General features: G+C 41.0%; 1 protein-coding gene and 1 long non-coding RNA gene across 2 annotated transcripts; one reads left to right on the forward strand and one right to left on the reverse strand.

Moving 5' to 3' along the window:
* The first annotated feature begins 120 nt into the window (after positions 1-120).
* Positions 121-12,082, forward strand: nox1 (NADPH oxidase 1). Its single transcript, XM_088989441.1, has 13 exons — positions 121-265; positions 335-430; positions 543-653; positions 1,883-1,967; positions 2,684-2,829; positions 3,353-3,546; positions 3,628-3,751; positions 5,551-5,643; positions 5,725-5,966; positions 6,298-6,460; positions 8,425-8,571; positions 10,405-10,529; positions 10,614-12,082. Exons 1-13 carry the CDS (start codon positions 221-223, stop codon positions 10,738-10,740), a joined length of 1,698 nt encoding a protein of 565 aa, XP_088845567.1. The 5' UTR covers positions 121-220; the 3' UTR covers positions 10,741-12,082.
* LOC148901589 (uncharacterized) lies at positions 3,760-9,529 on the reverse strand. The gene is made up of 3 exons (XR_016114142.1): positions 9,518-9,529; positions 9,261-9,320; positions 3,760-4,283 (listed from the first exon to the last, which is right to left on the reverse strand). It is a non-coding gene; the product is annotated as an uncharacterized LOC148901589 (long non-coding RNA).
* Positions 12,083-12,865: the final 783 nt, after the last annotated feature.

Raw genomic sequence — 12,865 nt, forward strand, 5'->3', positions numbered from 1 at the left:
CTCACACTTCCTCATTACTCTGCTGTCATACTTCCATTGATCGGAATGCAGTCTTTCAGCTCCAGAGGGAATACTGCACCTTTCGAGCTTCCTCAATTCTACATGCCATTTCTGTCTTACTTCCTTATGTACCAAATCACTGGCGCTTGAGGGAGGAGCCTGCAGCCTTTAAAAGTACAGTGGTGTCGCACCTTGTGTGATCCCACCGAAGGTGTTCAACATGGCCAACTGGATTATTAACAATGGCGTGACCTGTGTCACACTGGTGAGCTGCTCTCCACTTGGACTGCTTATGACATAAATGAGCGTATTTGACCGGCTTCATATTTTGCAGGTGGTATGGATGGGCATCAACATCTTCCTCTTTGTCTGGTTTTATCTCGTCTATGATGTGGGAGATGAGTTTTTTTACACAAGGCATCTCTTAGGGGTGAGTCCTTCAGATGCCCACCCGACACAAACCACGCATACACACATACACCTCATCCGATTCCGTGACAAACTCGTGATGTGTTTTGTTTCATTTTTTGGGGTCACCTTAGTCAGCTCTGGCCTGGGCCAGGGCTCCGGCCGCCGTGCTAAACTTCAACACTATGCTGATCCTACTCCCTGTGTGTCGCAACCTGCTGTCACTCATTCGGGGTTCTCTTGTGGTAAGATGTGCAGAGAGAGAGAGAGAGAGAGTATCTCAATCATATTACCTCATTAAAATGCAGAGAGAAAAATCTCACTCTATCTTATTAGACGACCATATATGTTTAATATTATACAAAGTGTTGTGTGACATAATAGTAGAGCTAGTGTTCAGAGAGAGAGAGAGAGAGAGAGAGAGAGAGAGAGAGAGAGAGAGAGAGAGAGAGAGAGAGAGAGAGAGAGAGAGAGAGAGAGAGAGAGAGAGAGAGAGAGAGAGAGAGAGAGAGAGAGAGAGAGAGAGAGAGAGAGAGAGAGAGAGAGAGAGAGAGAGAGAGAGAGATCTCAGAAACATGAGCATACAGAATGTGTTATTTGTCATAAGAAGACATGGATGCATCCAAATTATTTAATTGTAATTTTTGTGTGTGTTTGTTATTCAGTTGTCTGATACTGACTATAAGAACCTAATTGTTTATTCCCACCGAGTCCATTTAAATTCCTATATGAACTCCCATCCAGCAGTGCGTTGAAATACAAGTTTAATTTGTTCCATTACAAAAAACATTCCCATCGCTGATAACCTTTCCTATTTGAAATGAATAGTACTGCCATTGCTCTGTTTAGACTACCACCCCAAAAAAATTACAATCGTTTATTTTAAGATGAAAAAAAAATAATTTTTATTGTTCTTTTAAAAAAATGGCCTCATAACATAAGAAAATAAAATGTAAGGAATTTATGCCTGGTTCAGTGGAAATCATGTTCACCTTCTGGTGCATCTTGGCCACTCGGGGGCAGTGTAATGCAGATCACGTGCAGACAATTTCATTGTCCAGTAAACTGCAACAATATTGCTCTTTCATTCAAGAGGATAAATAATTTGTATATAATATATGTCTGTGGTATCGCGTTGTTTCCACTAAAAAGCTAAATTGACCTTGATTTTTGAAGAATCACTGACGATCCACCAAATTGCTATTTGTTGTGAATTCTATACCTCAATTCAGTGCTCATATCTAAAATGTATGGTCGTAAGTCAAAACTATAAATAAATCCATCCAAACGATGACTCACACCTTGAAAAACATCTTCTACCTAATTTATTATTGTCAACTTGTATTCAGGTGATGATGATTTTGGTTATTGCTGTTTTTCCTGGAGGATTTTTTAGAGACAATGTACTATTGGACGTGATTATTTCCTTAACATGAAATGAAAATGAAATATTTGTGCTTTCTTTCTTATTTAGTGTTGCAGTCGTAGTTTGAGGAAGCAGCTGGACAAAAATATCGAATTCCACAAATTGGTGGCTTACACGATCGCCCTGATGACAGGTGAGCTGGTCGCAAAAAAAAAGGGGGGGGGGGCGAGTCTCAGGTGTACTGAGAACATATAATTAGGTTATATGAAACAGGAGTTGTGATCCTCTGAGTGCCTGTCTATGGAATTCCTCCATTAAAATGTCTGTATGTTTATATATTTTTAGATAGATGGATAGCTAGACAACTATTTTTTTTCCTTTCCTTAGAAATTCCAAAATGTTATCAATCTGTGTCCCATTACACAGAGGTCACAAATGTCCAATTTGAATATTGACACAGGTTGATTCGAGTAAGTGTGAGATACTCGGTAGAGTCTCTGATGGTGTAGCGGTACACTCGCCAGTTCCCACTCAATGACGACGTGGGTGTGAATTGTCATTTGTGTCTATAGGTGCTCTGTGAGTGATTAGCGAACAGTTCAGGGTGTAGTCTGCCTTCCGCCCAAAGTCAGCTGGGATGTGTGCCAACAACTAAACTATGAGACTAACTTGGTTGTCGTGTTTGCAATTGCTCGAGAATTGAATAAGTGCACTGTATTCAACTGAGAGCTGTTTCCACCCCACTCGAGTGGTGAAGTTAAAAGTTCAAAACTGAACCTTGATTGGTCCAGCTCTTTTACACTATCATAATTTGTCAAAGAAAGTATTAACACGTTTAGTGCCTCAAGTGTATACTGTGTCGTGTGTTATATCTGCCCCCTGTGGCTTCTCTGTATCATGTCCCTCCAGCGGTCCACGTTATTGCTCATCTCCTGAACGTGGAGTGGTACAACAACAGCAGACAAGGCGTTTACGATGATCTCAGCACGGCACTGTCCGACCTGGCTGACACGAAAAATACCACCTACCTCAACCCCATTCGGATAACAAGCTTGGTGAGTCATCATCTGCATTATTTTGATTCGATTAGTTCGGTGTTGGATGGTTGAAGGAACCAAATATGGTTCCTTGCCCTCAGCAACACTGTAAAGAAAATGTGGCAAAGGTGATTGGGATTCAGAAATGGCACGTTTAAATTTACGTGTGCGTGTAAGCATGTGTAAAATGGGATTTAAAATAATTAAATGCTAATATATTTGTGTGTATACTATACACCATTGCAAACCACAGTCAAAAGTCAAAGTCAGCTTTATTGTCAAATATGTGAATATGCATGACATACAGCACAGATGAAATTACTGTTCTCTCGGACCCAGCGTGCAAGGCACTTATAATGACTTTAACAAACATAATAAACGTGAAAATGCCAATTTGTCAGGGGAGAGAGGGGAGCCGCTGCGTGTTCACGCGCCGCATCACAAGTTTTTTGCAAAGGTCCAATTGTTGTTGCTTGTATGGGTGTTCCTAATGAAGTGGCCAGTTATGCACGCAAGACTTGAAGTTGTTTTTGTGTGTCAGGATCCCCAACAAATTCCCACTTACTTGGTGTTCACCACCATCGCCGGCATCACTGGAGTCATCATCACCTTGTGCCTCATCCTCATTATCACGTCTTCCATGGAGGTGATCCGCCGCAGCTACTTTGAGGTCTTTTGGTACACGCACCACCTCTTCATCATCTTCTTTGCCGGCCTCGTCATTCACGGCGCCGGGTAGGAAAATGCCCGTCACGTTCTCGCTTCCTCGCTTTTGCCCCTATGGTTTGCCGTCAACTCTTGGCGCGTTTCCTTCAGGCGCATCGTGAGGCAACAGAAAGACAGCCCGCCGCACAACTTCACCATCTGCAAGGACCGCAGTGCCGAGTGGGGCAAGATTCCTCAGTGCCCAGTGCCCCAGTTTGCAGGGGGCTTTCCCAAGGTTGGTCTCATTTTAGAAATATTCAGATCAGATTTACTGGCCAAGTACGTATATAAAACACGTAATACATTTACTTTCACAGTGACAACCCATCCAGAGGAACATAAAAGAAATAATGACCAAGAGAGGTCATGCAGCATGTTTAAAAGACATATCTAACAACTCACAAGGCTTAAATGCAGTGAACAGGAAGGACAGAAGGGGTCTGAGTGGGGACTATACAGCTCACATTAGAGGGCTCCGTCAGTGCACTTATGACACCACTCGTCGACACAAGGGAAATTGGAGCACAACCGGTGGAGCAGCTCCTGGTGACACACATAGCAGTACTCAAAGGCATGTATAATTTGCGGTCAGTAAATATTACAGCATCATACTGAGTCACTTAGTGGTGGAAGTACGCTTCTTTTTTTGTGTTTGCCTCACTGGAGTATGCTGTCTGCTGATGGTCAAGGTTGGCATACTGTGAGGAACAGCGCAATGAACTCTATTGCACCATTCAATTATGATGCAGACTCCATCACGATATTTTCTGCAATTGCAAATGCAAAATTGGATTGGATTAGCCTTTTTTAGTCTCGCAATGGAGACATTTACATTTCATTTCACCCTCCGCACCCTGCCCACCACCTTTTCCAGCTACTCCCCTCAGGCAGGCGCTACCGATCCATGCGCACCAAATCCAGCAGACATTTAAACAGCTTCTTCCCCCAAGCCATTAACTCTTTGAACTCTTTCAACAGTAGCCAAAATGGAACTGTATAGTGCCACTTAGCAGTTTTTTTTGACAACGATACTAGTGCAGCGTGTTCTACCGGAAACAAATTCCTTGTGTGTTCTACATACTTGGCAATAAAGATGATTCTGATTCACAGCAGCAATGTTATGCAAGGAAGAGGAAAGGAAGAAGTAGAAAAACAAAATACAAGAGCTGCTGGAAAGGCAGCCACTCTCGTGGCGCCATCTTGAAGTCAAAAGAAAACAAAAAATAAAAATAATATGACAAGACAAAGACACAGTCATTCAATCTTGAGCACTTTCTGCACCCTCTTTGTTGTATGAAGCAGTGGTAGATGAAAGAGGAGAGGATCAAAGCGTCCTTTTCACTGGTGGATCAGGGACATCATGGTGGAATCTGCACGTCTGTTACAAGCTAAATGTTGAAAGCAAACATGAAGCATCCATTGACGAAAAGAGATTGTTTCACATCTACTCTCCCACATAAATCCGCATCAACACCCCTTTCTTCTCAGCGGGGGCTCCTCAAGCTATGCATCCACCAGCTGCGGACCGTCCAACAGCACCGACCTTTCCGCTGAACAAAGCGGAGCTGTGAAAATGCTGCCCATTACAGGTGTAAAAAAAAGCCCAATTGCCCCAGAGCTGTCCCAACGATGACAGTCATATGGCACCGATATTCCTCCCAAATCAAAAACTATGCTGGCATATTTGTGCTGCCGAAAAGGCGCAACACTTCTCAGCAGAGTCTCCTACTTGATGAATGTCGTGGCCAAAAATGCTGATAAACAATCCGTATCCGTTCCGCACGATGCACAACCACTCAAAGTGATCAAGGAAAACATGAAAAAAACAACACCAAAAAGCAAGGCTCGTGACAGCAATTGCTGACGGCTGCCTAGTCGGGCGCCATCTTGGACTTGTTTTAAGTCTTAAGTGTCTCGGCTCAATGAATAATGACGCACATCAACCTTACTTTTTCTTTCTTTTGAAACAATCTTGAGGCCACAGCTGCTAACCATGCTCCTTTTATACCCCCCATCCCCCCACTTCTTCCCCAGACTTGGATGTGGGTGATCGGTCCGATGATTCTATACCTGTGTGAGCGACTGCTGCGTTTAGTCCGATATTTGCAGACGGTCCGATTCCGAAAGGTAAAGTTTCCACTGAAGTTCTGGGTAATACTTTTCTAGGTCGCCTTTGTTTTCTACTTTTGTTCTCTTTTCTTTTCTTAGATCGTGATGCATCCATCCAAGGTGCTGGAGTTGCAGATGGTCAAGAACGGCTTCAAAATGGAAGTGGGCCAATACGTGTTCCTCAACTGCCCGGCCATCTCGCAACTGGAGTGGCATCCGTTCACCATGACCTCGGCTCCAGAGGAGGACTTCTTCAGCGTTCACATCCGCTCGGCCGGAGACTGGACTGAAAAACTCATCAGCATCATGCAGCAGTTGCCGGCGGGCGCGCAAGGGCCCAAGTCAGTACCAGTATTTCAAATGTTCTGCTACTATGCGATGTGAATGCATCCACACACCAATGCCGATGTGCCTCAAACTATTTACCAATGCACAGAAAACACAATTGAAGAGCATTTTTGCGAAAACTACATTTTATCACGTATGTTACTACTGATAGTATTTCGCATTGAATGATATCTTCTCACGTCCACATTTATTTAAACGGCTAAAAAAAATTGTGTGTAACTGTTCAGGATTAGCATTCCCACACACTGTGTTTCTCAATATTTACCAACGCTGAGACAAGCATTCATATTAATTAATGCAGCGTTGAATTGGTTCCATTTTCAGAATGGGTGTGGACGGACCCTTCGGTACGGCCAGCGAGGACGTGTTTGACTACGAGGTGGCAATGCTGGTGGGGGCGGGAATCGGTGTCACCCCCTTTGCCTCCATCCTCAAGTCCATCTGGTACAAATTCAAGGAATCCAACCCAGTGCTGCGCACACGAAAGGTAACACGCAACCACGCGACAGTGCGTGGTTTTTGCTTCACTTGTCATTTTAAGGCGAGAGCTTTGCTTGTCATGTGGACAGACCCGTGGCGAGTCGTGCATGTCACTCCAAGGCCTTCAGTAGTGCTACGTCTGAATCACTCCACAGCTACGGAGTGTGGTGTGATTTACAACACGTCCAATATGAAATGGCGTTGGCCAGAAAATAATAATCAATGAAATTGATCATAGGCTTTGTGATTCTGATAATCAGAATCAGAAACCCTTTAATAGTCCCACAATGGGGAAATTTGCAATCTTCAGCAGCAAAATTGAAAGGGGTGGGGTTGGAGTGAAAAGATAAAAAAGTATTGTCTGCATAATAGAAATGTCAGAAGACTGAATGTATAACTGTGCAAAAATGTTTCATAAAAATAACTACATACTGCAAGTAGAAAAATGCAGTATAAAATGACAACAACATAATAGTCACATAAAATAATACATTTAATTTATAAATCTTCAAAACTCTCAAGGGCACTTTACTGTAACTTGTGACTTGATAAAACTTAAGAAATGCTGTCATTAAACTGTTTGAATTTTTACTGTGAACGTGTGGATTCATGACAAACTCGCAATATTATTTGCTATTTTGCTCACTTCAAAGCTGCACAACCTTTCTGAATGATGTCCATCTATTCTTGAAAAGTCCATCTTGAAAATGACGTTAACAGTATATCTGCAACCAAATCCTTTTCTTCTCCTTCAGCCATTGTGGGCTGACAAAACCACAATTAAATCAACACCAAAAAAAATTATTGATTGATGCAGCTCACTACATGTATAGTGTAGTAGCTCTGGCCAGTATGCGCTTATCACTCGCGGCTAGTTTCACTATGATTGGCTCGTGACCTGCCAATCATAATTTGCGAAAACTCTGCCGTTTCCGGCGCCTTCCAGCAGGCCTTGAGTTGCCAACTCGAATTCGATGGCTGAAATGTGATTGGTTAAATGCTTCAACACAAAAACACATCTGGAGGCAGCGCAACTGGGGAGAAGTAATGAAAGGAAGCGGAAAGACAATTTGGAATTATTTAATAATAATTTATGGACAAAATCTAATTCACATTAGTCTGTGATTCAGATATTTTGAGGCCAGCAGAGGCCTTGCAGGTCCTGACGGTCCACCACTGGGACTGACATGTCTTTGCTTTGATTTTCGACCCGAACCTTTTGGCATCTCCGCATGCCTCATGTTATGTCGAACTGGTCTCCTGAGAGTTAACTCGAGACCGACGAAAGCGACTTTTAACATTCTCAGGCAACCTATTAAGGCACCATTTTCCTTCTGAGTACATTTTAGGGCAGGGCACATTTTCATTCCTTTGGCTTGTAGACAAGAAAATGGCAAAAGACGGTCAGAACAAGTTTGGCTTGTTTTGCTTTTCACTTTTGGGATTTGATATTGAGACATTTCTCCTGAGGTCTTGTTTTTTTCCTCTCCCGTGTGTGTGTGTGTGTGTGTGTGTGTGTGTGTGTGTGTGTGTGTGTGTGTGTGTGTGTGTGTGTGTGTGTGTGTGTGTGTGTGTGCGTGTATGTGGAATAGATGTTTTTTCTTCAATGATAAGTGCTTCCTGTTCTAAATCTCAGTTCTTTTGTTTTAACTTGTCCAGGAATACCTCAGACAAAAGCACATCTTGAATGATGACCATTCCTTGTTCATTTTATTGGATTGGATATTGGATATGCCTTTATTAGTCTCACAGTGGAGAAATTTACATTTCACAGCAGCAAAGTGATGAAAGGAATGAAAGTTTAAATTCCGTTTGTGTATCACAGTCATCTTTTTTTCACGTTTAAGCTAGTTCATCCCACACAAATATTTGCCCTTGCTTGAACGGAGCAAAGTAAGGTAACCAGCTAGCGTGAACACACCCTGAGCCCCATGAAGTCTTTTGAGCAAGCATTCAACTCCCTGATTTCAGATCTACTTTTACTGGCTGTGCCGAGAGACAAATGCTTTTGAGTGGTTTGCTGACCTCCTGCAAGTCCAAGAGAGGGAGATGGAGGAGAGGGGCATTGGGGATTTCCTCACCTACAAGCTCTTTCTGACTGGTTGGGATCAGAGTCATGTAAGTGCGCCTGTGGATGATTGTTTGGAATGTTTTTTTTCTTTCAGTTTATATATATATATATACAGTAAAGTCTATATTATATCGATATTCTCGGGAGTCAGAAAAAATATCGATATAACCGGACTATTGATATATCCGATCCTGCGGCATGTAAATTTTCTCCTTGCGTTCATAGAAATAGTATCGTAATAAGACTTTACTGTGTGTGTGTGTGTATATATATATATATATATATATATATATATATATGACGGGTGTCACAACAGTGACTGTCTTCATCTCCACGATGCTGCCGTATTAATGAAGACCAGACGCGTGGATGTGTCTTTTTATTTCTGCAACACAGTATGGCAGAAGGGATGGGTGAAGTCGCATGGGTTTCGTCTTGTGATTAACCTGAATCTCCTCGAGATTGTTCTCAAATGCAAAACATTGTAGATAACAAAACAGAATTAACGACGTGTGATCGTATAGTGGTTATTTACAGAAAAAGAGAATACAACACAAGTTCACTGTTATTTACAAGATGTCCCTGAACGCATCATGGGCGGAGACTCGGCAGAACACGCGGTGCGCTTGTAATGGCTGGCGCACAGTTCAACCCGCCACGGACACTCACGGGCAAATGAAACACGACACAAGAAACTAAATATTGTTCAATAAAAACGAAATGAAACAATTATTACCTCCAACACAGTATGGCAGAAGGGATGGGTGAAGTCGCATGGGTTTCATCTTGTGATTAACTGCGATAGAAAAGCACATATGCTCCAAAGTTCCACTCGACAAAACGTGAAGTAAATAATGACACAAAAAGTAATCTGGACTCGAAATGAATAAGGGAACTAATTAGATAACACAAGACAGTACAAAAGGGGAAACAAAATAAGATATTGTCATGAAAATGCGCGTTAATCAAGACCAACAGAAAATTGCGACTCACCCTGAATCTCCTCGAGATTGTTCTGGAAACTATGGGCGGGACATAGTGCCACACTGTGCGCCGTTGCGTCACTTCCTTCATAATTTAATAATCTAAGTGTACAACTCCGTTACATATATATATATATAATTATTATTTTAAATTTATTTTTTGAAGAAGAATCAATGATTCATGCCTTGGGAATAGTCAGGGACTGTTTGATGTGGTTACTTTCTCTCCGGATACTGTACTTGTTTACACAGAATTTGTTTTTCCCCTCAAATTGTGCCACCATTACCCCATTTGTGCACTGATGACACAGCATCAGGAACAACTGAGGCTTGAGTATTTTGCTCAATAGTAATAGTGGTCAAATTCCAAACAACTGTCAAACTTGCCGTTTTTGTATTTATTGTTTCTTAAAATCATAAGTGCCTTGCATGCTGGGTCCGAGAGGACAGTAATTTCATATGTGCTGTATGTCATGCATATTAGCATATTTGACAATAAAGCTGACTTTGAAACTGATCCATATTTTAGGAAACTGATAACACTGACCCGTGCTATCATGCAGAGGCATCAGCATTACTTATTTGGAGTCTCAAATTGACTTTGGGCTGTTTTTGTGTGAGGGAAATACTTTTTTGGGGAGCGTTTTGGAAATAAGAGGTAGTCCAGGTTTGCAATGAGAAAATTAGGAAAAGCTTGGGCGCAAAAGAACAGCTGCAACACTACATGTCAGGACATTGGAAGAGCACTTCTGATTTAGACCTGTTTTCATCTGGGAAAAAATGTGCATTTACTGGAGTCAGCGTGTTCAAGTTCTTCATGGGCTTGCAAAGGGCTCTGGAACATGATGCTGCTGCATTTCACGTTGTGTTCATGTAATCTCTTCCTGTTCCCTGAAGGCCAATCATGCCATGGTGCACTTTGACGAGGAGACTGATGTGATCACGGGACTCAAACAGAAAACTCACTACGGAAGACCCAACTGGAATAAGGAGTTTGAACATGTCCGCAAAGAGAACCCTTCGTAAGACAATGATCTTCTCCTCTGAACTACCAAACAAATTTAAACCTAGCCAAAAATGTGACATCTTTTGCATTTCATCTTCAGGGCTGTGGTGGGAACATTCTTGTGCGGCCCCGCCGTTTTGGCCACAGTCTTGGAAAAGAAATGTGCCGAATACTCGGAGGTGGACCCGCGCAAGACAAAGTTCTACTTCAACAAAGAGAACTTTTGAGCTTCGGGGCAAAAAAACAGCAGCAGTTTCCTTTTGGGAAGACCTGGTGGGAAATGTTTTCTCATTGCTAATTAGGGGACGTGCATTTTGAGAGCATGCACACACAAAAAAACAAACAAAACAATTCTGACAACAATGCTGGGCATGTTGCTCCACTCATCTGAATTCTCCTTCGTGTCTCACTACCAGTGGTCTTGATGGTTTCGTAAACATGCAAACATTTAAAAACAGGGTTTCCTTCAGCAACATATGAATGTGTGTTTTTTATAAAACCTAAAAAATCATTGAAATGAAGTTGAACCTAAAAGTTGCACTTTTATAGTCGTAATTCCAGGGACAAGATCTGAATTTAAAAATAAAAATGACACATGAGAAAATTGCTTATGAATAAAAAATTATAAAGCATACAATAAAGCTATGATAAGAAGTATAATTTCACGCTGACAGCTGACTGTAGGTCAATATCTATCAATATCTACAAACAGAAACACAGCATATTCTGAAATGAGTGTAAACTTTTCTTTTAACCTTGATGGGTTGTAATTCGAGTTTGTTTTATGCTGCCTTTTGAAAAAAATGAAAAAAAGCTTGTAACTAGTCCATCTGCAAGTTTTATTTACATCCATACACATTTGTTTTTTTTCTCAAGAAAACGAAGAATTCCTAAGATCAAGAACAAGAAACAAATTCATCAGTTTAAAATTGGGCATCTAAAAGTTTAAATCAGCTGTTTGACCTAATTTAAAAACTATCGTCCCTGTTATTACACACACACACCTCCTTTTTGCAATGAGCGCTTTCACACCAAAGGTTGCAACCGTTACTTTGTTTACATTTTGTATTTTACATTGCATTTATCATGTATTTTGAATTAGTTACCTTTGTATATTTTTCTAAATTTCCCATTTTAGCATTTTGACATATGTTCAGAGCTGTGTAAATATAAACTTAGGCACTTTGGGGATTTTGTACATGTGAAAATCACTGCTTTTTAATGAGTTCTTGATTCATGATTACCAGTAAATTTGTCAGTTAACACTAAACAAAGCCAATGATTCACTGTTAAGTGTCACCAAAATGTCCTTATGTAGTTCTTTTATCTTGTTCCGAAGTGTTCATAGACGGAAGAAGCGTAGCTGGGAAAAAACGTCATGTGGCCTATGGTTAATCATTCTCAAAAGCCAATGACAGCCATGTTTGAACTCCATTTAATGAAGAACTCTAGTGCTAATTGTCTCGTCTGGTCTTTATATGCCCGGTAAATAAAGAATAAGTGCTCATGTTTTCAGAGATTTGTTTTATTGATGCAACGTGGGGGAAAAAATAAAGGATGATGTGGTGATGTTTGTTCTCAAACTTTTTTGATGGGACTGCATAAAAAAAGACATGGGGGAAAAAAAATAAAACTATACAAGCATCCAAACTCACGATGAGGCAAACTTGACAGAGGTCAGATTGTAACTCCTATAAGAAGAGGAAAGTCAGTATTACCTATCCTGGAACACAGGGGAGAATCAGTACCGATATACTCATGTAATAATAATACAATATATACATACAAGCAAGATACTTGTGTTCTATGGGATTCAAGTCCCAATATTAAAATAATGTCACGGTATACCTGTATAAGAAAAATAACAATGCAAAAATGGTCAATTTTAAAATCTATAATGAAAAATGGACCAACGTTCAGTGTCCGTTTTGGAACAGAAGGTTTCCGATTAAGGAAAAAATGACGACTTCTGTAACTAGAATACATTTGCCGAACAACAGAGGAAAAAAAGTGGAACCAAAAAAATTGGGGGTGGGGGGGAGAAAATTCAAATTTTGGAACAATGAAACAAAAAGGCGGATTCTGTGAAAGGTATTGTAATGTTAAGTCAAATCTACTAAATTCTGCTAATTTTATAGAAGAATATAATTGTTGAATATGATGGTCCAATTTCACTTAGAAAATTAACAGTTTTACAAGAATAAAGGCATGTTTGTGGGATATATTTGATCAAAATGGTGTGATTATACCCAATAAACCAGGTATGGTGGTGGGATATACGGCTGGAGTTAAGTGTGGGTCCGTGTTTGAGCCCACTTTGGGGCGACGGGTCCAGTAAAGCACCTACCTGCC

This window comes from Hippocampus bargibanti, linkage group LG02 (assembly GCF_051943395.1).
Source record: "Hippocampus bargibanti isolate YZ-2025 linkage group LG02, ASM5194339v1, whole genome shotgun sequence".
Classification (NCBI taxonomy): domain Eukaryota; kingdom Metazoa; phylum Chordata; class Actinopteri; order Syngnathiformes; family Syngnathidae; genus Hippocampus; species Hippocampus bargibanti.